The sequence below is a fragment of the Myotis myotis genome, unplaced genomic scaffold (assembly GCF_014108235.1).
Source record: "Myotis myotis isolate mMyoMyo1 unplaced genomic scaffold, mMyoMyo1.p scaffold_m19_p_1, whole genome shotgun sequence".
NCBI classification, from domain to species: Eukaryota; Metazoa; Chordata; class Mammalia; order Chiroptera; family Vespertilionidae; genus Myotis; species Myotis myotis.
Genome location: NW_023416313.1, coordinates 42,883,240 through 42,906,887, shown reverse-complemented (window position 1 = coordinate 42,906,887; position 23,648 = coordinate 42,883,240). Strand labels below are relative to the sequence as shown.

The 23,648-nt window shown below is 36.8% G+C and overlaps 1 protein-coding gene across 1 annotated transcript in view; it reads left to right on the top strand.

The window, feature by feature from the left end:
• The window catches only part of LOC118664995 (transmembrane protease serine 11C-like), a 54,769-nt gene that overhangs the window by 22,224 nt on the left and 8,897 nt on the right, over nucleotides 1-23,648 (top strand). Inside the window, exons 6-9 of the mRNA XM_036325793.1 lie at nucleotides 12,992-13,030; nucleotides 16,866-17,037; nucleotides 18,776-19,035; nucleotides 22,807-22,949. Coding sequence (XP_036181686.1) covers nucleotides 12,992-13,030; nucleotides 16,866-17,037; nucleotides 18,776-19,035; nucleotides 22,807-22,949 — 614 coding nt within the window. The remainder of the gene's footprint in view (nucleotides 1-12,991; nucleotides 13,031-16,865; nucleotides 17,038-18,775; nucleotides 19,036-22,806; nucleotides 22,950-23,648) is intronic.

Below are 23,648 nucleotides of genomic sequence, written 5' to 3'. Positions count from 1 at the left end.
TTATTTTATGATGTGAGTGCTTACATGATCTCATTATTTTATAGCTTAAGAATCAAACCAAAACATTAAAGTGTTTGTTTATGTAATTCAAACTTCAATGCAAAAATAAATAAATAAATAAAGGATGGAAGGAAATGACAAGTTAAACAATTCAAGTGATATCTCACCAAACAAGTTGACCTCACAGCATGATGCACTTGACTCTCACTGCCATAAACTCTCAAATCAAAAGCTACAAAGAAAATGTAACACTAGACTAGATGTACCAAATACACAACTACAAAGATGACCACATGGTGGCTCTCTTCAGGGAGCTCTGGAAGGAAAAATCCAAGTCATTCCTTATAAAGAAATATCTCACAAGCTAAAGTGAGGGTTTTAAATCAAATGTCTTATAAAGTTGAATGTTCATAACTTTAATGAACATATTTAAGGGTATGCCTGTAATTTTCTTTAAATAATAATCATTTCCTTAAAAATGCCTGCATACATTGGTACACTTAACCATCTATTGAATAGGAAGAAAAGTATTTTAAATACTTATGCTAAATTATAATTGGTTAGAGTAAAAATTCAAATTATGTTGAAGTAATAGAATGAATAGTAACATAGAACTTCATACAGATGACTGTCCTAACCCATTATTAACAGTTTTACAAGAAGAATAAAGCTCTGGCCTAGCAGTCATTTGTGAGCAGCAGGCCAACACTGACAAATGGATTAGTAGAACTCATCTTTTTCATGTGGCTTGATCCTGAGACAATACCTCGCTGCATTTGCACCATGATTTAATCAGTTGACTGACCAATTATTCTTTGATAAATCCCAGAGGAAATTTTCTTAAAGCTTATTATTTCCCACAGTGTCCTTTCTTAATCAAGAACCAATCTTCAGTTCTTATAATCCTGTTTTATTAACAAAATATTTTTAAAATATTCTAAGTAGTATAATACCTTGACCAAAGACAATTCATTGCAAATAAATTTGTCTAAGGTAAATATTCTGAATAGTTTATATTTTATCTGTTTAATAAACTATAAAAATTCTTTTTAAATTATATTTTTACAAAAATCTTTCTCAAACTTACCACCTACTTTTCTAGTATGAACATTAGTATGGACATCCATCAATATATAGTGGATATTCTAGTGCCCTATATTTCATGTAGGGAAATATTGGGTTATTGGTGCCTTTGCCAAATAATCCCAATGTTTGGGGTTTTGAACTCTAATAATTGTTCTTTTATTTTATTTCTCATACTTCAATGTCAAGCAGAGTTCCCTTTATTTCTTCTTTTTAATACTTTATTGTTTAAAGTATTACCTAAGTCTCCTTTTTCCCCCATTGAACACTCTCCAGCCACCCCCAACCCCAGCACATGCCCTCACCCCCCTAGTATCTGTAACCATTGGTTATGCTCATATGAATGTATATGAGTCCTTTGGTTGATCTCTTACCCCTCACCCCTGCCCCCCTGCCTTCCCTTATAGGTTGGACAGTCTGTTCAATTCTTCTAAGATTCTGGTTCCATTTTTGTTCATCAGTTTATGTTGTTCATTATAATCCACAAATGAGTGAGATCATGTGATATTTATCTTTCTCTGACTGGCTTATTTTGCTTAGCATAATGCTCTCCAGTTCCATCCATGCTGTAGCAAATGGTAAGAATTCCTTCTTTTTTTACAGCAGTGTAATATTCCATTGTGTAGATGTACCACCGTTTTCTAATCCACTCATCTGTTGATGGGCACTTAGGCTGTTTCCAAATCTTAGCTATTGTAAATTGTGTTGCCATGAACATAGGGGTGCATATATCCTTTCTGATTGGTGTTTCTGATTTCCTGGGATATATTCCTAGAAGTGGGATTATTGGGTCAAATGGGAGTTCCATTTTTTATTTTTTGAGGAAACTCCATAATATTTTCTACAGTGACTACACCAGTCTGCATTCCCACCAGCAGTGCACGAGTGTTCCTTTTTCTCCACATCCTCTCCAGCACTTATAGTTTGTTGATTTGTTGATGATAGCCATTCTGACAGGTGTGAGATGGTATCTCATTGTTGTTTTGATTTGCATCTCTCTGATGATTAGTGACTTTGAGCATGTTTGCATATGTCTCTTGGCCTTTTATATGTCCTCTTTTTAAAAGTGTCTATTTAAGTCCTTTGCCCATTTTTTTATTGGATTGTTTCTCTTCCTTTTGTTAAGTTGTATGAGTTCCCTATAAATTTTGGAGATTAAATCCTTATCAGAGATAATATTGGCAATTATGTTTTCCCATGCCATGGGCTTTCTTGTTGTTTTGTTGATGAGGGTTTCTTTCACTGTGCAGATACTTTTTATTTCGATGTAGTCCCATTTGTTTATTTTCTCCTTAGTTTTCATTGCCCTAGGAGGTGTATCAGTAAAGATATTGCTATGACAAATGTCTGCTATTTTGCTGCCTATGGCTTCTTCTAAGATTTTTATAATTGCCCGTTTTATGTTTAAGTCCTTTATCCATTTTGAGTTTATTTTTGTGTATGGTGTAAGTTGGTGGTCTAGTTTCATTTTTTTGCATGTATCTGTCCAATTTTCCCAACACCATTTATTGAAGACTGTCTTAACTCCATTGTATGCTCTTGTCTCCTTTGTCAAATATTAATTGAGCATAATGGCTTGGGTTGATTTCTGGGTTCTCTCTTCTGTTCCATTGGTCTTTTCGTCTATTCTTGTGCCAGTACCAGGCAGTTTTGCGAACAGTGGCTTTGTAGTATACCTTGATATCTGGTATAGTGATCCCTCCAACTGTGTTCTTCTTTCTCAAGATTGCTGCAGCTACTCGAGGTCTTTTTTTAATCCAGATGAATTTTTGGAACATTTGTTTTAGGTCTGTGAAATAAGCCATTGGCATTTTAATGGGGATTGCATTGAATCTATAGATTGCTTTGGGTAGTATGGACATTTTAATGATGTTGATTCTACCAATCCATGAACATGGTGTATTCTTCCATTTGTTTATGTCTTCCTCTATCTCATTTTTCTGCATCCTTTAATTTTCTGAGTATAGGTCCTTTACCTCCTTGGTTAAATTTATTCCTAGGTATCTTAATTTTTTGTTGCAATGGTAAATGGGATTTTTATTATTATTATTATTATTATTATTATTATTATTATTATTTAGTTTCTCTTTCTATGAGTTCATTATTGGTGTATAAAAAAGCCATAGATTTCTGATTGTTTATTTTGTATCCTGCTACATTGCCAAATTCATTTATTAATTCTAGTGATTTTTTGATGGAGTATTTAGGGTTTTCTAAGTACAATATCATGTCATCTGCGAATAATGACAATTTTACTTCTTCTTTTCCAATTTGGATGCCTTTTATTTCTTCTTGTTGCCTGATTGCTATGGCTAGTATTTCTAGTACTATGTCAAACAGGAGTGGTGAATGTGGGCATCCCTATCTTGTTCCTGTTCTTAGGGAAAATGGTTTTAATTTTTTCCCATTGAGTATGATGTTGGCTCTAGGTTTGTCATATACGGCTTTTATTATGTTCAGGTATGATCTCTCTATTCCCACTTTTCTGAGAGTTTTTATCAGAAAAGGGTGTTGGATTTTGTCAAATGCCTTTTCTGCATCAATTGATATGATTATATAATTTTTATCTCTCAATTTGTTTAAGTGATGTATCACATTTATTGATTTGGGGAGATTGTACCAGTCTTGCATCTCTGGAATAAATCCCACTTGGTCATGGTGTATGATCTTCCTAATGTAATGCTGGATCTGATTTGCCAGAATTTTGTTGAGTATTTTGGCATCTATGTTCATCAGGGATATTGGCCTGTAATTCTCTTTCTTTGTGGTGTCTTTATCTGATTATGGGATTAGGGTAATGCTGGCTTCATAGAAAGAGCTTTGAAGTGTGCCTTCCTCTTGAATTTTTTGGAACAATCTGAGAAGGAAAAGTTTTAGTTCTTCTTTGAATGTTTGGTAAAACTCCCCTGTGAAGTCATCCAGTCCAGACCTTTTGTTTCCTGGAAGTTTTTTGATTACTGTTTCAATTGCATTAGTAGTTATCAGCCTATTCAGGATTTTTTATTCTTTCTGATTGATTTTTGGAAGCTTGTATTTTTCTAGGAATATATCCATTTCATCAACGTTGTCCAGTTTGTTGGAGTAGAGTTGTTCATAGTACTTTTTACAATGCTTTGTATGTCTGTGGGGTCAGTTGTTACTTTACCTTTTTCATTTCTGATTTTGTTTATTTGGGTCCTCTCTCTTTGCTTCTTGGTGAGCCTGGTTAGAGGTTCAGCAATCTTGTTTATCCTTTCAAAGAACCAGCTCTTGGTTTCATTGATCTTTTGTATTTTTTTTTGTCTCTATGTTGTTTATTTACACTCTGATCTTTATTATTTCCTTCCTTCTGCTTACTCTGGGATTTTCTTGTTGCCCTCTTTCAAATTCTTTAGTTGTACAGTTAGATAATTAATTACCATTTTTTCTTGTTTTTCTGAGGTAGGTCTGTAGAGTTATGAACTTCCCTTTCAAAACTGTCTGTTTTCACTGTGTCCCATAGATTTTGTATTGTTGTGTTTTCATTATCATTTGTTTCCAGGATGTTTTTAATTTCTTCTTTGATCTCTTTGGTAACCCAATCATTGTTAAATAGCATGCTATTCAGCTTCCAAGTATTTGAATTTTTTATTGTTTTTATTGTAGTTGATTTCTAATATTATGCCATTGTGATCTGAGAAGATGCTTGATATGATTTCAATCTTCTTGAATTTGGAAAGACTTTGATTGTGACCCAATATTTGGTCTATCTTTAAAAATGTCACATGTACACTTGAGAAGAATGTATATTCTGTAGCTTTGGGATGAAGTGTTCTGAAGATATCAATTAAGTTCATCTGATCTAGTGAGTCATTTAATATTGCTGATTTTTTGTCCAGAGGATTTATCCAGTAATGTCAGTGGAGTATTAAAGTCCCCTATTATGATTCTATTGTTGTTGATCTCTCCCTTGAGTTCTTCCAGAAGTTTTTTTATGTATTTGGGTGCTCCTGTATTGGGTGCATATATGTTTACCAGAGTTATATCTTCTTGTTGTATTGATCCCTTTACTATTATGAAATGGCCTTTTTATCTCTTGTTATGGCCTTCACTTTGAGGTCTATTTTGTTTTATATAAGTTTTGCTACCCCAGCTTTTTTCTCATTTCCATTTGCCTGGAAGATATTTTTCCATCCCTTCACTCTCAATCTGTGTGTGTCCCTTGTTTTGAGGTGGGTCTCCTGTAGACAGCATATATATGGGTCATTCAGCCACTCAATATTTTTTGATTGGAGCATTCAGTCCATTTACATTCAAGGTTATTATTGATAGGTACTTGTTTGTAGCCATTTTTATTTTTTGTGCCTATGTTCCTTCTTCCCTTTTTATTTCTTCTTTTTACAACAGTCCCTTTAACATTTTTTTCCATTGCTGGCTTGGTAGTGATAAACTTCCTTATGCTTTTTTTTTAGTCTGTGAATCTTCTGATTTCCCCTTCAATTTTGAATGATAGCCTTGCTGGATAGAGTAGGTTGGACTCAGTTCCCTGGCCTGCATCACTTTGTATACTTCCTTCCATTCCTTTCTAGCCTGATGTGTTTCTGTTGAGAAATCATTTGATAATCTAATGGGAGGTCCCTTGTAGGTAACTCTCTGCCTCTCTCTTGCAGCCTTTAAGATTCTCTCTTTATCATTAACATTTGCCATCATAATTATGATGTGTCTTGGTGTGGGTCTTTTTGGGTTTATCTTGTTTCAGACTCTCTGTGCTTGTGTAACTTTCTTCTTCCCCAAAACAGGGAGGTTTCCTGACATTATTTCTTCAAGTAGGTTTTCTAACCCTTGCTCTTCTTTTTGTAATTCTGGCATTCCTATTATACATATGTTGTTTCATTTCCTGTTGTACCAAAGCTCTCTTTGCTCTCCTCCTGCCTTTCAATTTTTTTCTCCAATTGCAGTTCAGATTGGATGTGTTTTGCTGCTCTCTCTTCTAATTCACTAATTTGGTCTTCTACTTCTTTTAGTCTACTGTTGAGACCTTGCATAGTTTTTTATTGTAGCTATCTCACTTTTATTTCCTCTTGATTCTTACATAAGTTGTTGATTTTCTCATCCATCTAGTTTATGAACTGTATGACCCTTATTCTGAATTCTTTTTCTGACAAATTGCATGTCTTCATTTTATTTAGTTCCTTTTCTGGTGATTTCTCCTTTTCTTTCCTTTGGGGGTTGTTTCATTGTCTCCTCATTTTTGCTCTCACTGAAGGATCTAGGTGTTGAGTTGCACTGGGCCTGTGACTGCAGTGGCAGGCTTGGTGGCAGGTTGTACAGTCACCAGGACCAGGGTTGATGCATTGGGCTTAGCTGCTCATTCTTAGTTGTGGCACCCAGGGTTGCTGCATCAGGTTTTTTGTGGGCTAGTACACTCGTGGCATCTGGAGTTGCTCTGTAAGGCTTGGATTTTCACGTGTGGAAGGGGCTCCCAGGGTTGCTGCAAAGGCTTGGCTCCCAGGGTTGTTGTGTAAGGCTTGGCTCCCAGGGTTGCTGCATAAGGCTTGGCTGTTTGCACGTGGACAGAGTGCTCAGGGTTGATTCATGAGGCATGGCTATTCGCATACAGACAGGGCGCCCAGGTTGCTGCGTAAGGCTTCGCTGTTTGCACGCTCAAGCTGAGTTCTTGCTGCCACTTCTATTTTCTCTGCCTCCTTCTATCTTCTTCAATTAAATTCATTCTAAATATTCTATAGTAAATAGAAAACATTATAAAAGCAAATAGCTTTTAAATGATTATGTGACAGGCTTTCTTATTTAATAATATAGGTAGATTTTTTTATATATCTTTTGGCATCTTTGGTACTCTTATTTCCTGATTATTTTTAACTTTTTTTTATTGCTCAAAATATTACAAAGAATAGTACATTTGTATCCTTTTTTATTTCCCAATTCTTGACTTTAATTCAGAGAAAATGTTGCCCAGTCTCCTTAGCAATGTAGACCACTATTACTGTTGGAATTTTAAAATATCTTTCAATAAGTTGGGAATTTATTTAAAACTAGGCTTGATGCAGAAATTTGTGCACAGAGGCGGGGGTACCTCAGCCCAGCCTGCAACCTCTCACAATCTCGGACCCTTCAAGGGGATTTCCAGCAGTCAGACATCCCTCTCACAATCTGGGACTGCTGGCTCCTAACCACTGGCTTGCCTGCCTGCCTGATCACCCCTTACCACTTGTCTGCCTGATTGCCTCATCACCTCTAACCACTTGCCTGCCTGCCTGATCACCTCTAACCACCTCTGCCTTGGCCCCCACCGCTGTGGCTTTGTCTGGAAGGATGTCCAGAAGGACATCTGGAAGGACATCCAGAAAGTCATTTGGCTGTCCAGTCTAATTATCATATTACTCTTTTATTATTATAGACGATATTTATTTCAGTATTTTTCAAATATAATCTTGAGTTTGAGTTTGAATTCCAAAATATTGTACCATACAACTAGTTTTAGACACTGTTCAGATACTTTAAGAGAATTTAATATTAATAGATAGTCACTATCAATAGAGTATATGATACATATCCACAAAGATATCTGTGAACTAAGAATGGTCTTTCCTAATCTTTTTAATTTTTTAACCTACATGAGAGGAAAAACCATTATAATTTTATAATAGTAATTTTAATAGTCAGGCATTAATTTTAAATTGCTAATACTAAAACATTCTACATAGTGGGCCAATGCAGTTAATTGCCTGAGCTACTTAGATTCATCTATAGTGACTAAGTTCTAAACACACAAAAAGTCTGAGATTCCGACCAAAATAGGCAGGCTATTAATAGACCAGACACCAACAGATTTTATTCAGTGAAGTTCTAATTTGATCTTACCAATTTAAACCCAGTATACCTAGGATGAGTCCTGAACTTCTGTCATCTGCTTTCTGCATCATATCCATTCCTTGACACTTCTTTTAAAATACATATGTGTGTGTTTTTATTGATTTTCAAGAGAGGAAGGAAGAAGGAGGATAGAAACATCAATGATGAGAGAGTATTATTGATTGGCTCCCTCTTGCATGCCCCTTTTGGGGATTGAGCCTGAAACCTGGGCATGTGCCCTGACTGGGAATTGAACCATGACTTCCTGGTTCATGGGTTGACACTCAACCACTGAGACACACTGACTGGACTGGGCTGGGCTTCTTGACACTTCTTGACTGAATTCCCAATCTTGATCTCCATTATAGATAGTTTTGTACAGCTATCTCTATTTTATCGATTTGTGTTTGTGCATTTGCATTTTTTGCTAAAACTGAAGTTCTCAGAAACTTAGCCTTTAGGGCTGAAGTTTTAATAGGTAGGCTAGCTAGCTCTTGCCACTCCCACAAAATGCTTGGGATCTTGTACTCATGGGATTGAATGCCTGGATCCCAAATACTATGTACTGATTGATATTCAGCAGCATCCTTCTGAGGTTCAGATACATCTGTGTGATGGTTAATTTTATGTATCAATTTGACTGGGCCACAGGATGCTGGGTGTGTCCATGAGGATGTTTCCAGAAAACATTTGCATTTGAACTGGTGAAGTGAGTAATAAAAAGAATGTAGATGAATCTCTAGAAAGCTACACCAAGTGAAGAAGCCAATCTAGAAAATTATATTCTAAATCATTTTATTTATATGAACATATGACATTCTTAAAATAAATAAAAAATTATAGAATGGGAGAACAGATTAGTGGTTGTCAGTGATAAAGGATGGGAGGAAGCAGATGTGGCTGTAGAAGGGCAACTTGACAGATCCTTGTGGTGATGGAAATGTTCTGTATTTTACAGCATCAGTGTTAATATTCTGATTATGATACTCTACTATAGTTTTGAAGATAATACCTCTACATCTTTGCAAGATATTACCTTTGGGGAAAATTAGGTAAAGGGTACATAAAAATTATTTATTTCAACTGCATCTGAATCTACTATCTCATATTAATTGTTGAAATTTTTAATCGCATTACAAAAAACATATACACACAAAATTTTGGGATTAGATCTTTGATGTCCTGATTGGTTTGGTTCCTTATCTCTCATGTTCCTAGATCTCTGCTTACTGTCCTAACAAATATTATTTAAATGAATCACAGAGTGGGGGGTTTTTTAAATGGCTTTGAGAAATTTGGAAATCTTTCGATGATTCTGAAATATAGCATTATGGAGTTACTCCTACTAAAGTATAACAATGATATTTCATCTTCCATTTCAGCAGCCTGAAATCTTGACACTCATCAACACTTTAGATAAGATTGTGAAGGTACTAAAGCTATTAGGAAAAAACACTGTTTCTTCTTTTATATGATTATTTATTTCCTGCTTCTCTTAATGCAATACATGTTAAATAGTATCATGTAATAAATGCCAATTTTAATTTTTCCCCTTAAAGCGATTTATTTTTCTGATAATGTATACACCCAAGAGCTTCTATTCAAGCTCATAAAAGTCAATAAGGACAGAAAAGGCATTCACAATATTAATAGCTCTGTGTTAAAAAGAAATAAAAATTTTTACCAAGTCTGTCAACTCAGGCCAGATAGAAATTTAAACTTAAAGAATTTAGACATTTCTTCCAAAACAGATTTTCTATTCTTTGCACCTTCTACATTGTGTCTCTTAAGGAAAAATTTCTGAAGAAACACAAAAGAATTCTTTGTGTTCTGAATAAGAAAGGAATAGCTGTGGTTTGTGGTTAATGAAAGCATACTTGTGCAACTTCAAAAACGATGTATTTTATGTCACAAGTATTGCATAAAATAAGTCTATAAATTTTGTTATAGTTGAAATTGGGTCTATTAACCATGGCCTAAATATTTTTATTTTTATGCAGTTTTTTAAATCAGTATAGTTCCCAGAAAAATAATATTTTCTTAACTATAGAAAAGATACGTTTAAAACAAAACATCCTGAAATAAGTTCCAAAAATTTTTTAATTTGTTCAGAATGAACAAGTGACTATTATCAGGTTATGATTATTTTGCATCAAAAAACTATTAAATGCAAATTGGTAAGGGAACATGAAGCTAGGGTATTTACTGAGAAAAGGGGGATAAGAAGGAAAACTTCTTGGAGAAGCTACCGCTTAAGATGGGTCTTAAAAAAAGCAATGAGCATGAACTAAAAAGAATCACAAAGTATTCTTTGTTGAATGTAACGCCAGATCTGTGCCATCAAAATGAAGACATTCACAAGGTACCCCCAGGAGTGCCAAGCTAGAAACTTCCCGATCTGAAAGTGCTAATCCTAAATATTAACTTCCTGTCCAATGTGTGTTCTCAAAAGAGCCCCTTAGAAACATAAGGATAGCATTTCAAAAGCTTAAGACAGGTTATCACTTACATTGTCCACTGCTCACTACATCAAAGAGCTGTCTAAATATACTCCTCAGTACATGTCTGTCCTCTCTTCATTGCAGTAGTCTTTTCTACTGCTGCCAAAGCTTAAGATCAATTATGGCTAAGTCATAGGAAAAGCATATATATTACCAAATAAAAAGAAATATTTCTGATTTTTCATGTTTCTTAAAATTGCATAAAGGTAAAAACAAACAACAAAAAAAAAACATTGAAGCGCAGTTCTATCTTAAAATCTACTACTTGCATACACAACTATTTATTTAAGTTTAACCAACATAAAAGTTTAATTAATTAAATGTTAAAATCTTTTACATTTTTTTAATCTTCAAAGTTAAAATGATGAACATATTGAAATATTTACATCACTCTGAGGAATGATATATGATATTTAATATCTAACTATAGATTCAGTCTAATTAGAAGCTTAAAAAAACTATTTATTGTTAAATATGTAGCCAGGTGACTAATCAAAGCCTGCAGTGAATGAAGGATTCAGATTTTATCAACCACAATCCAGGTCCAAACTCAATTCCTTTGCCTTCTAATGCAGACAAGTCATATTAATGCTCTAGAGTAGCTTTTATTTTTAAGTAAAAGTAATTTCCTGATTAAATTTGTCATCAGCTATTCCCATTCCCCTATCACCAGTGACTTTTCTTGGTGCACTAATGTTCTCTGCCATAACACTTATCACATAATATCAAATTGTCTACTTAGTTGTATATCTCTTCCACTACACTCCAGGTTCATTGAGGGCAGGGGCCTTGTCTATTCTTCTTTGACTCCTGGTCCATGGAAGAAACCCATGTACATTGGCTGGGCTGTTTTTTAAAACTGCTTTGTCTTATCCATTAATGGAATCTCATTTCTAGCAGGGGCAGTGTTATTGGGGGAGAGGGGAAGAGGTCACTTCCTGTATACTCGATAAACAGAGTATCTTGGGTTACAGCGTTAACTCCTTGATTCAGAGGTAAATCCAGAGGAGTTCCAGCCTTTGAGTGTATGCCAAGGGACTTAAAAGGAAGGAAACACAGTGACTCAGACCAAAGGAGTGACAGCTAATGTCATTTCCCCATTCATTGTACATGTCTGTCTTCCACCAACCCAGGTGATAGTTATTCTATTAGGTTCTGGGATAATACAACTACTAAAAGTAAGTTATAAGTCAGAAATATTTCTTTCCTTTAGCAAGTCATGCATCAATAAAGAAATCCTCAAAGAAAGAAGAAAGTTCTGCAATCATAGAAGGGTTCCTAAATAATTTGTTCTTAAATTATAGGAATATAAAATTTTTAGTCAAGTTAAATGATTTTATTCCCCAAAATCTTAATGTGGTTTGATATATTTTACCAACCACAAAAAGCTCAAAATTAAACTCTAAAGGTACCATGCTGAACAAAACTTGGCTTCTGGAAGGCAGTTATGAAGGATTAGATGGAAATATGCTACCTTCCTGGTTTAGTAGGTGTGGTGCATGTCTACTCATAGTCCATCTGACTGACAAATTGCTCCTGACTTTTTGTCCAGACAGGTTGATTCTCTGGTAAGGGATTCTTTTGTCTCCCTGGTTTGTTGTGTAACCTAATGTAAGAGTGTGTAACTATAATTGGTATATGGAACTGGATACTCCCTCCTGGATTTATAGAAACCCAAGATCATACTAAAATGAACCTACATTGACACTTATAGTATTTAATTTATAGAGCAACTAGAGGTGGGTGGGGTTTTTTTATTGATTTCAGAGAGGAAGGGAAAGGGAGGGAAAGATAGAAAATCAACGATGAGAGAGAATTATTGATTGGCTGCCTCCTGAATGCTCCCCCGCCCCCACTGGGAATTGAGCCCAAAACCCAGTGTGCCCTGATTAGGAATGGAATCGTGACATCCTGGTTCATAGGTTGACACTCAACCACTGAGCTATTATCAGTCAGGCTAGCGATTCTTTTGGAAAGAGAAACACTTAAAGAGAAATATCTAGTTGACTTACAGTTTTCAGCATCTGAAATTTGCACATTATCATGATTCAGTTGTTCACCCTCTCCTTGCACATCTCCCTTATAAATCAAACAGGTTTACAATTTTACAGGGATGTGGAATTTTGCAGACAATTTTTCAGAATTTTCTGGAGTAAATCTCATCCTGTAATGTTCCCTAGTTGCTAGAAATGATTAGACGTTGTTAAAGTCTGCCTTACTACTAAAGTAAAAATAAAAATTGTTATCCAAAATGAATGGAAAACAAATATCATATTTAATTAAATGTTCTGAATAATTGAAACATTACACAAAGAATATTAACTTTAAAAATATCAAACTCACAAAATTACTTATTTTAGAAAACTTGAGAAATTTTAGGCAGAAAAATGAGTACTAAGATTTTATTATTCTTTATGCTAATCTATAAACACAGAAGTTATATAATGAAGATTGAATAAATAATTATGCCTACATAAAAATCTATTCCCCACAGAAAAGTATTTAATATTAATTACTATCAAAATAATATGTTTATAAATATAAATATTTCCATTTTCTTTTCCCTTGACTTTTAGACATAGAAATGTCGACAGCAGAAAATCTTCTTAATACCTGTAAGTTCATCAACAAATACTTATTTTCTTGTGAATCTTAATTTCTTGGATGGCAAAAAGACCTCCACTGGAGAGTCAGTGTGGTATTCATAAAGGGGCAATGGGAAGCCTGCTTTTAGAAACTTGTGTGAAGGTGACCTAAGTTGGCCCTAAAATAACTGATATCATGGGTTTAAAATGAGGAACACTACCACGTGCCATAATGGCACAGGGGATCTAGGGTTTATTAAGCACTTAAAATCTAAAACCAGCTACCTCTTCAGTATTACCTATCAGTTTTGAGACCCAGATCTGCTATTTACCACTGTATAAATTTATATAGATTATTTAACCTTGAAGCCTTTAGTTCCAAGTTGTTGTAAAGAAAACATATTATAGCACTAGTACTTACAAGAATTAAAATACTCCTCCATTTTCCAACTGCATATCTGTGTGAAACCAGATGTTCTTCATATAGTTTAACCAAAACAATATATAACAGTAGATTGAAACAAGAAGCAGATATAAGAAATTCAGCCATCTTTTATTAAGACAGACTTTCAAAATGTAAAACAATGCTACTCTCTTTCCCTAAATTATATTGTTTTGAAAATATACTTTTTTAAATAAAAATATCTAATTTATACTTTTAAAAAGAGAGTACATGGCTCATAATAAGCACTTAATAGATGTCAGCTGTTAGATTTTCTATTCTGCCTATGAAAAATTCAGGTTTAGGAACTCACTATGGAATTCTGACCCTACAAGCCAAGCTTAGTGTGCTAAGAAGTAGAGTGCCTTACGTGCTGGCCAAGGCTTTCTGCTCCCACTCTCCTAATAGCTGCTCTGATAAAGGTGATATCTGGTTGCTACAACCTGGCTGTCAGCAGAAATACTGCTCCTATCTGGGGTGTGAGACCAATTGAGGTAGCTGGATTAGAGGAATCTCCCCCCCAGAGACAGGTGACACTGACCCTGGTGGCTCTTATTATCCTTCAATCACAGCATAATTATTTCTGAGCAACCTGGGCAAAAGTTAAACACAAAGCTGTATTACTTTTCTCTCTGATATATTTTGGCTGGACAATCCTCAGGCAACTTAATAAGACATCTTAAATCGCTTATTCCAATTAAAACTTTAGTACTGATGTGATCAAAATCTACAACTAGGAATTTGTCAGGTTAGTAGAGTAGAGGTCACCAAGACACAAATAAAAGCAGTGGTAAGAAAGAGATCGGCAAATTTATTCATTCCCCAGCTAGAACACTAAACAGCCAGCTAGATCAGTAATCTGAATTTGACTAGGCCTCTCTGAGATTTTGATTGTACCTTAGATAAAAGGGGAGAAAGAAGAGATTGGCAAGCAAAACCAAACCAGGTTAAAGAAAAAATGAAGGTTTGGAACATGATATAAAGTATTTAAAGCACAGCAATAGGTGATGTTTCTGAAAGTAGCCAGAGAATCATTATATTCTAAAATCTTTGAAATTTACCTTCTGACCTCTTTTAACACAACAAAAGCAAGGTGCCCTGTAAGATCTCAGCAAGGTAATAACAAGGTAATACTGAAGAGGTAGCAACTGAAAGCTTAACAGAGAGCTCAGAATGGCAGTTTATGAATAATTATGAATGAGATTAAAATTCTGAGTAAGAGCAGAAACAGGGAAGTTAGAGTCACCCAGGGGAGTTTCCCCTAGCTCACAGAGAAGCATCTTTGTTTTTATATTCCTCTCAAGGAAGTTGAATAAAAGCTGATTTCCTTTAGGAGTTGTCCAAACAGAAGGGAGGATAGGGAAGAACCATTATACCTTTGGGTTCTGGATTGTTTGTTTTATCCTCTGTAGGGACCATGATTAAGGAGTAGAAAGAAAGAGGAAAAGTCAAGGGAGTTACATTCAATGAGTCAATGTGAGAGCTCTCCCATCAAAAATAGAAATCACAAAGGCTCTGTTTCAGCTAAATGGTTTTTATGAATAGGATGCCTTGACAAATGAAGTTTGGGTTGTATCAAACAGAACAATCTGGAATCGGAAGCAATATACAAACTTGAGGACTTTAGAGGACTAGGGAAGGCCTTTTAAAAGGTCTATGTGTCCCTCCCCTGTGCTTCTCATTCCTTTCCACCCTCAGGAAAAAATATCTCATGACACATCTTGTCACATATAATTAACAACATCCCTATAAAGCAATTGACCATCTAACCTTTCCGATTAATTTAAATCTCATTCTTGACATAAACTCCTTTCTCTAACTCAGAGTTTATCAACTTTAACACTATTGCCATTTATGGGCCAGATAATTCTTTGCTTCAGGGACAGTCCTGTATATTATAAAATTTTAGCAACATTCCTGACCTCTACCCACTAGATACCAATACTCCCACCCCCAATTATTACAACCAAAAATGTCTCCAGCCAGATATTGCCAAATTTCTCCTGGGGATGGAGGGTGGTGTGCAAACTGTCCCTGATCAAGCGCCACTACTTTAATCTATGCCCACATTGTTGATTATGGCAAGTTTTTGGCACTCTCTAAATGCTTAGGAACATTACACATTACAGAAAAGGGTTTTGCAGTCAAATATCATGTTTATTCCAAGATGTCTCATGAATTAGTAGACTAGACAGACTTCATTTCTACAAACATTTGTTGAGCGCCTTGTATATAGTAGATTCTCTGAGATAGCTTATGGAGATACATTTTTTTAAAGATACAGTTTCTGCCCTCTAAAAAAATATTTATTAGTAAGACTGACAATATTTAAAAGATACCATAAACTGTTAAGGTATAAGCTCGGTGCTTCATTTGGAGTAACATGAGATAGTCAAAAGAATCAGAGAAAGAGAGTCAGACAGATAAAATAACAGTGAAGTCGTTCTATTATCGCAGATTTGCTTTAAAGGCTTAAGAACCTATGCTAAGGAAATAAGCCAGTCAGAGAAAGACAAATACTATATGATCTCACTTATATGTAGGATCTCATGAACAAAATAAAACTGACAAACAAAATAGAAGCAGAGGCATAGATACATGGAGCATACTGACAGCTGTCAGAGGGGAATGGAGGGGACGAGATGAAAGAAGATGAAGGGATTAGCCAAATAACATATATGCATAACCCATACACTCAGACAACAGTGTGGTGATGACCAGAGGAAAAAGGAATTGGGGGTGGGTAAGGGCTAGCAAAGGTGGAGGAATGGGGATATCTGTAAAAACGTCAACAATAAAAATAAAGTTAAATAAATACATTATACTTTTTTTAAAGAGTCTAGCAGTTTCTCTGAATCTAAATTTACGTGAAAGTAGTCTTGATTCAGAGAAGCATATAACTTTGAGAATATCCTGTGTTATTCCTTTTATCCAGATATTGTGTATTGTAACTTGAGTATGAACACTTTTTTGTCTACTCTTTCTCTTATAAATATCTCATTCATCACATTCATTCACTCGTTACTATGAATGTTTCATAGCAATCGTTACTCTAAACAACTGCTCATGAAATTAAAAGGCACACATTTCCCTATGCAACTTCATAGCTGGTTATACAATTATTATCTTCCAATTTCAAACATTTAATTTCACTTAGCCCTTACAACAGGCAAGGCCACACAGACACAGAGAAAGTGTATGTGAGTGATGAGGATGGGGAAGGAAGATGTCAATTTATTTTGAATGCTCAGGAAATCTCATGTCAGTAGTAAGTTAGTCCTAACTTTCCCAAGACTGTCTGTTGAGTTTTTCCTTAATTCATAATTAACAGTGAAATGTACTATGGGGAATTTGTTTACTAGAGCAATGTATGCATAAGCAATATGAATATCACTATATGCTAATGAGCTCTATTTTGAGCAGGTTGTGGACTGCGAACAATAACTTTCTCTGGCAACAGGATAGCAGGGGGCACGGATGCCAAGGAAGGGGAATGGCCCTGGCAAGCTAGCCTTCAACAGAACAGTGTCCACCGATGTGGAGCCACTCTGATTAGTAACTATTGGCTTGTCACTGCTGCTCACTGTTTCATAAGGTAAGCTCTGGACCACATAAAGGCTTCAAAGCACTCAAGTACCTAAAAGTTTGATACATATCTTTCAAGAATATGGCCATACACAGCACCTCCCACTGTTTAATATTATACAGTCTTAGAATTACTTATTGAATTATTAATTAAAAAATAGATATATTCAGGCTAATGCAGATTTGTCAGCAGTGACTTATGGACATTTTAAGTCAAAAAAATCTTTATGTGTGTCCTTGTTGTTGTTTTTGTTGTTATTTGGGGAGGGGGGCTACCTGTGATTTCAAAGATATTTAGCAGCATTCCTGTCCTCTACCTACCAAATGCCAATAACATTCCCTCAGGATTGACAAGCAAAAATGTCTCCAGATAATACCAAATGGGTCCTGGAGGATAAAATAGCCCTCAGTTGCAAATCACTAAGCTAGATTCACTTAATTTAATTTTTATAAAGAAACTCTAAATCCCAAATTGAACATAAGTCTTCTATTTCTCATCATTATTACATTTGGTCTTATTTAATAGGTATTTGAATTCATCCTGTATCCTCCCATATATATTATAGCCCTATTTGAAATGATTATTTCTTTAAAGGATATATTATTACACCAAAGTTTGCCTTTTTTCTAAAAGCTTTTTTACCCCTTTGTTTGATGGTTCATTTCAATAATTTCTATTAGCTTTATAGAGCATTTACATATTTTATTTTAAACAAAAACTCCTCTCAAACTTGAGAGTTTAAAAATGTCCCAGAGTTCTAATTTTCAATGCTTAATATACAAACTCTTAATTAACAAGTAATGGTACCATGCCCTAGCCAGTTTGGCTCAGTGGATAGAGCGTTGGCCTGCGGACTGAAGGGTCCTAGATTCAATTCCAGCCAAGAGCACATGGCTGAGTTGTGGGCTCTCAATCTCCAGTAGGGGGTGTGCAGGAGGCAGCCGATCAATGATTCTCTCTCTTCATTGATGTTTCTCTCTCTCTCCTTCTGCCTTCCTCTCAGAAATCAATAAAGAAATATATAAAAAATACAAGTAATGGTATCTTGGTTGATTAGCACATAAAATATCTTCCTATTTATAGTTATAACAAATTTGTGCACCAATGAGGTCCCTCCTCCTGGCCTGCAGGGATCGGGCCAAAACTGACTTTCCCACATCCCCTGAGATGTCTTGGATTGTGAGAGGGCACAGGCCAGGCCAAGGGACCCCACCGGTGCACAATCAGGCAGGGGAGGCCTGTCTACCCAATCCAATCAGCCAAACCTAAGCAGCAAGGTAATCTAAGCAGCAAGGTAATCTGAGTGTCTGCCCTGTGGTGGTCAGTGTGTGTCATAGCGACCAGTTGAACAGTTGAATGAATGGTCAGACACATAGTATTTTAGGCTTTTATTATATAGGATGATTATATAAGAGGATTTAGATACTTCCTTAATTTCTATGTTTACTCTGTCCCATAGGCTTGCCCACTTTTTATTTAATCTTTTTACCATGTGTTGTCATAGTAATCTATTTAAATCACTCTTGAGTCTTTTCTAGAAAAAACAAGAATAAAATGTAGTTTTTATGGGTTATCTTTTAAAATATACCTTATTCAGTTATTCAGAATCTAACCATCTTATTATTTTTTAATTTTTCTCATACATATAAATTTATTTTTGTGTGCTTATATGTACTATAGAAATTCAAAACATATCTAATTATTTTCAGAAGCACACAATATTAATAAATAAATTTATTTTCTTTAGGAGCAGTGATCCCCAAAAATGGAATGTTAGTTTTGGGCTTCTTTTAAGTGATCCACAAGCACAACGAAATATCAAGAATATTATAATTCATGAGGACTACCATTACCCTGCACACGAGAATGACATTGCTATTGTGAATCTTTCTTCACCAATATTATATACAAGCAACATTCGAAGAGTATGTCTTCCAGAAGCTAATTATACACTCCCACCCAATTCAGATGTGGTGGTCACTGGATGGGGAACATCAAAGACTGATGGTGAGTTCCTAACCCTCCTCCATTGCATGACTTTATTTTTAGGAATTAAAAAACAATACTCCCTAAAACAAACTAAACCTAAGAAAGACTTTCTCTGCATAATTTTAGAAAGAATAATGTGCAATAGATTGAAAATTATCCTCAACAACTTTCATACAAAACTACAGTTTCATAGAGCTATCTAATCTAATAAAAGAGAAACATGCAAATTGAATGCACCTCTGCTACACCCCAAGACACGCCCACCATCCAATCAGAGCAACTGTATGCAAATTAACCCAACCAAGATGGCGGCTGGCAGCCACAGAGCTGGAGCAAGCAGGAGGCTTGATTGCCCAGGTGATGGAAGAAGCCAAGCTTCCTGCCCTGGCCGGCTGTGGCCTCTGGTCAAAGCAACAAAGTTTCAATTATAGAAGATAAATGAATCCCACATACCTGCTTCCTGCCAGCCTCCACTGGGAGCTTTGAGGGCTGGGGGCTTGGCCAGCCTGCAAACAGCCCTCAGCCCCTCACCTAGGCTGTCCAGAGACCCCAGTGGGGACCCCCACCCTAAAGGGGGTGCTGGCAGCCTAAAAACAGTCATCAGACCCTCACCCAGGCTGGCCAGTCACCCCAGCGGGACCCCCACCCTGAAGGGGCTGTGGCCAACCTGAAAATAGCCATAAGCCTCTCACCCAGGCTGTCCACACCCTCATGGGGTGAGGGTCCCCACTGGGGGGCTTGGCCAGCCTGCAAACTTCCATCAGCCCCTCACACAGGCTGGCCAGGCACTCCAGCGGGGACCCCCACCCTGAAGGGGAGTGACCAGTCTGAAAACAGCCCTCAGCCCCTCACCCAGGCTGGTCAGGCACCCCAGCTGGACCCCCACCCTGATCCAAGACACCCTTCAACGCAAACCAGCCAGCCCCCACCCATGCACCTGGCCTCTATCCTATATAATAAATGAGTAATATGCAAATTGACCCTAACAGCAGAACGACTGGGAATGACTGGTCACTATGACACACACTGACCACTGGGGGCAGACGCTCAATGCAGGAGCTGTCCCCTGGTGGTCAGTGCACTCCCACAAGGGGAACTCTGCTCAGCCACAAGCCAGGCTGATGGCTGCCAGTATAGCAGTGGTGGTGGGAGCCTCTCCTGCCTCCTCAGCAGCGCTAAGGATGTCTGACTGCAGCTTAGGACTGCTCCCGCTGGCAAGTGGATATCCCCTCAGTGCTCCCAGGCTGCCAGAGGAATGTCTGAGGGCCAATCCCCCGGGGAGCAGGCCTAAGCCAGCAGGTGGACATCCCCCGAGGGGACCCAAACTGTGAGAGGGCACAGGCCAGGCTGAGGGACTGCCCCCCGCCCCCCCGAGTGCACAAATTTTTGTGCACCGGGCCTCTAGTTTACTATAATTTCCCTTAACAATGGCAGTTTTTATAGAAATATATTACTTGAATAAGTAATTCATTTTCCTCCATTTCATTAATTAATTCATTCATTCATTCAATAAACATTTATATTCATTATCAGCTTTGTTTCAAGTGGATTGGAGATATTAATAAATTAAATAAACAAATATTCTTGTCCTTATAAAACTTACATTCTTAGCAAAGAAAAATAGATAATAATCATAAAATATAATCAATAAGTACATTACACAGCATGTTTTGTGCAGGTGAGGACCACAGAAAAAATAAGGACTACAGAGGACTGGGCAATTTTGAAGGAGTGAAATGAGTAGCCCTCTGTGATAAGGTAATACCTGAGCAAAGACCATTTAAACATGTGCATCCTGATGACCCTTATAATGTAAATATGTAGTGGCTAGTTATATTCATAAATGCATTTGAAAGCAGAAGAAAATGAACCTAAAATTATTTCTAAGATTCAGAATTATGGTAACAGCAGAAAATCTTTAAAAAGATCATAAAATGTATGTTTCTGGAATATGAATTTTTCATTTTGTTTTGTAGGGTATACATATTCTATCTAATAATAGACAAACATGGGAATTGACCATACCTTCACTACGCTTCCCATTGGCTAATCAGGGTGATATGCAAATTAACTGCCAACAAAGATGGCAGTTAATTTGCATACGTAGGCGCAATGCTGGGAGGCGAAAGGGGAAGGACGGAAGAAGCCATCTGCCATTGACAGTGATCGGAAACCCAGGTGGCAGGCAATAGCCAGTTGCCCTGCCCCCCGGCCCATGATCGGAGAACCGGGGCCACATTTGCCCACCCCCCAGCCAGTGATCGGAAAAGCCGGGCGGGGCAAGGAAGAGGCAGCCACCAGCAGCCCCCTCTTCCCTGCCCCACCCCGGCCGGTGTTCGGAGAAGTACCTGTATTTTTAATAATTTTTTGACATGGTAAAAGAATTTTACATTACAATCCAAGGGTGGTGGGGTGAGGAGAAGGAGTAGCAGAACGATCCAACAAACAAAAAGGGGAATAGAAATGCATGGTGGAAGGGATTTGAAGGGTGGGTAGGGGCATTGCCCAACTAAAATGCAATTGGTTTGTTACTGAGTACTATTCATGGGAAGACAGCATCTTGACTCATTCTCTATACAGCATATTGGGAGTGAAAATGATGCATCCAGGTGGAAATATGATTAGGGGTTGGAAGACAGACAGGGAAAGAAGAAGTCAGAAATAGACACTGAGAGAGTCACTGGCTGGCTGGCTGCAAATACTGACACTCCATTAGTGATAGAATAAAAAAGTGGGGGATATCTCTGGAAGATTCAAGAGATAGAGGGCAACTCTTCTATAGTTTTGACTTACCCAGCAGATTTCCACATACACACGTGTACACGCCTATTTTTGCATGCACACACATATACACATAACTGACTGCCCTCCCTGGAAGCACAGAAGAAGAAGAAGAAGCCACCAGAAAAAGAAGCCACCCACCTTTGGTCCAGGCACCAGGGCCTGCAGCTGGCTGCAGCCCAGGAGACGGACAAGCCACCCGCCCGAGGTCCCAGGCTGCAGCCACCTGGAGAAGCAGCCAGCCCTGTGGTCCAGAGCGCTAGCACCTGTGGCCAGGGAAATAGGTTCCCTCTTCTCCTACTGCAGTCACTACTTCAATATTCCCCTTCTGAATTTCTCTCCTGTGCTGCAACCCAAGTCCACTTTTCATCGGAAGGATACGGAACAGAGAGAGCAGTATTAAAAGCTTACATTTTTAAGCCGGTACGGTTGGTACTTAAACGTAAATGGAAAACTAGAGTCCTTAAGGTAACAAAGGCTACAAAGGACAGGGACAGCACATGACCTATTACATCCAGCAATCCATATGGGGACTGAAAACTTTGCAATGATGACAATTACTGAAGATATGAATCAACTAAAATAGTTGACAGGGACAATTCTTCCATATTTGAAAATATCTACATCAAAGCTGTTTAAATAGATTTTCATCTGCATAATATAACACATTCTGACAAGAACACCACCACCACCAATGTGGTCAGTGTTGTGCCGATAAATGTTTAATAACTTTTGTGCACCGGGCTACTAGTAATAAATATAAAATTACAAAATAACTCTAAAGGAAAAATCCCATCACATATGGATGGACACACTATTTCAAAATATGATCATTTTTAGCAATAGCTTGCTGTGTTGTTAACATTTCTTTCTTACTAGGAAAGGAGACAATTAAAATGTTTTACATTTATTTGAAAATTGCATACAGTGTTAGGTACTAATAACCTAACCAGAGGAACTAATTAATATTGACTTTAGCAAAAATTATAAAATCTCTTCTTCCTTTAGGAACAATTCCTAATATACTCCAAAAAGGAGCTGTGAAGATTATAGATAATGAGACCTGCAATAACGAAAAGATATATAGTGGTGTGATCACACCTGGAATGTTGTGTGCTGGGTTTCTGACAGGAAAGGTGGATGCCTGCCAGGTAAGTCTGCCTATTCCATTTTCAAGAAGATTTTTTTTTTGTAATTTTTAATTTCCAATTAACCAGTTCCATTTTCTCAAAAGACTGACAACTATTTAAAACTTAAGTATGTTTTATATCCAAAGTAGCTAATTAAAATTATATTGCTTTCTGATAGGTCCCTTTAAAGTACTAAAATCCTAAGCCACCCTTACTATTATAAGAAGCTGAGTGGGAATGGGGAAAAGACTCAATTTGGAGTAACAATAGAGACCAAATGAAATATATTGGTGACTTTAGTTCAATTGTCCTCTTTCACTGAGAAACATACAACTGAGTTCAACATCAAATCATAGAACTTTCTTAATTTAGGGTGGCTCCAACACCCTAAACATTTTTTTTTATTTAACAAAGCTTATATAGCATCTCCATGTGCCAGACACTGTTTTAAGATCTTTAAAAACATTAATTTATTTGTTATGACAGTTCTGTGGTGGATGTTTGTACTATTATAAACCTTATTTCTCAGATAGAGACTGAGGCAGAGAGCAAGTAATTTGTCTAAAGTGACACAGGATTAAATGGCAGAACTGAGATTTAAGCCCAGGAAATTGGGCTCTATAGCTTATGCTCCAAATGCCATATTAAGCTGCCTTTCCTTATGATTTATATGCTTCAAACACTCCTGATGCTATTTATAAGCAATCATATAGAGCTAAC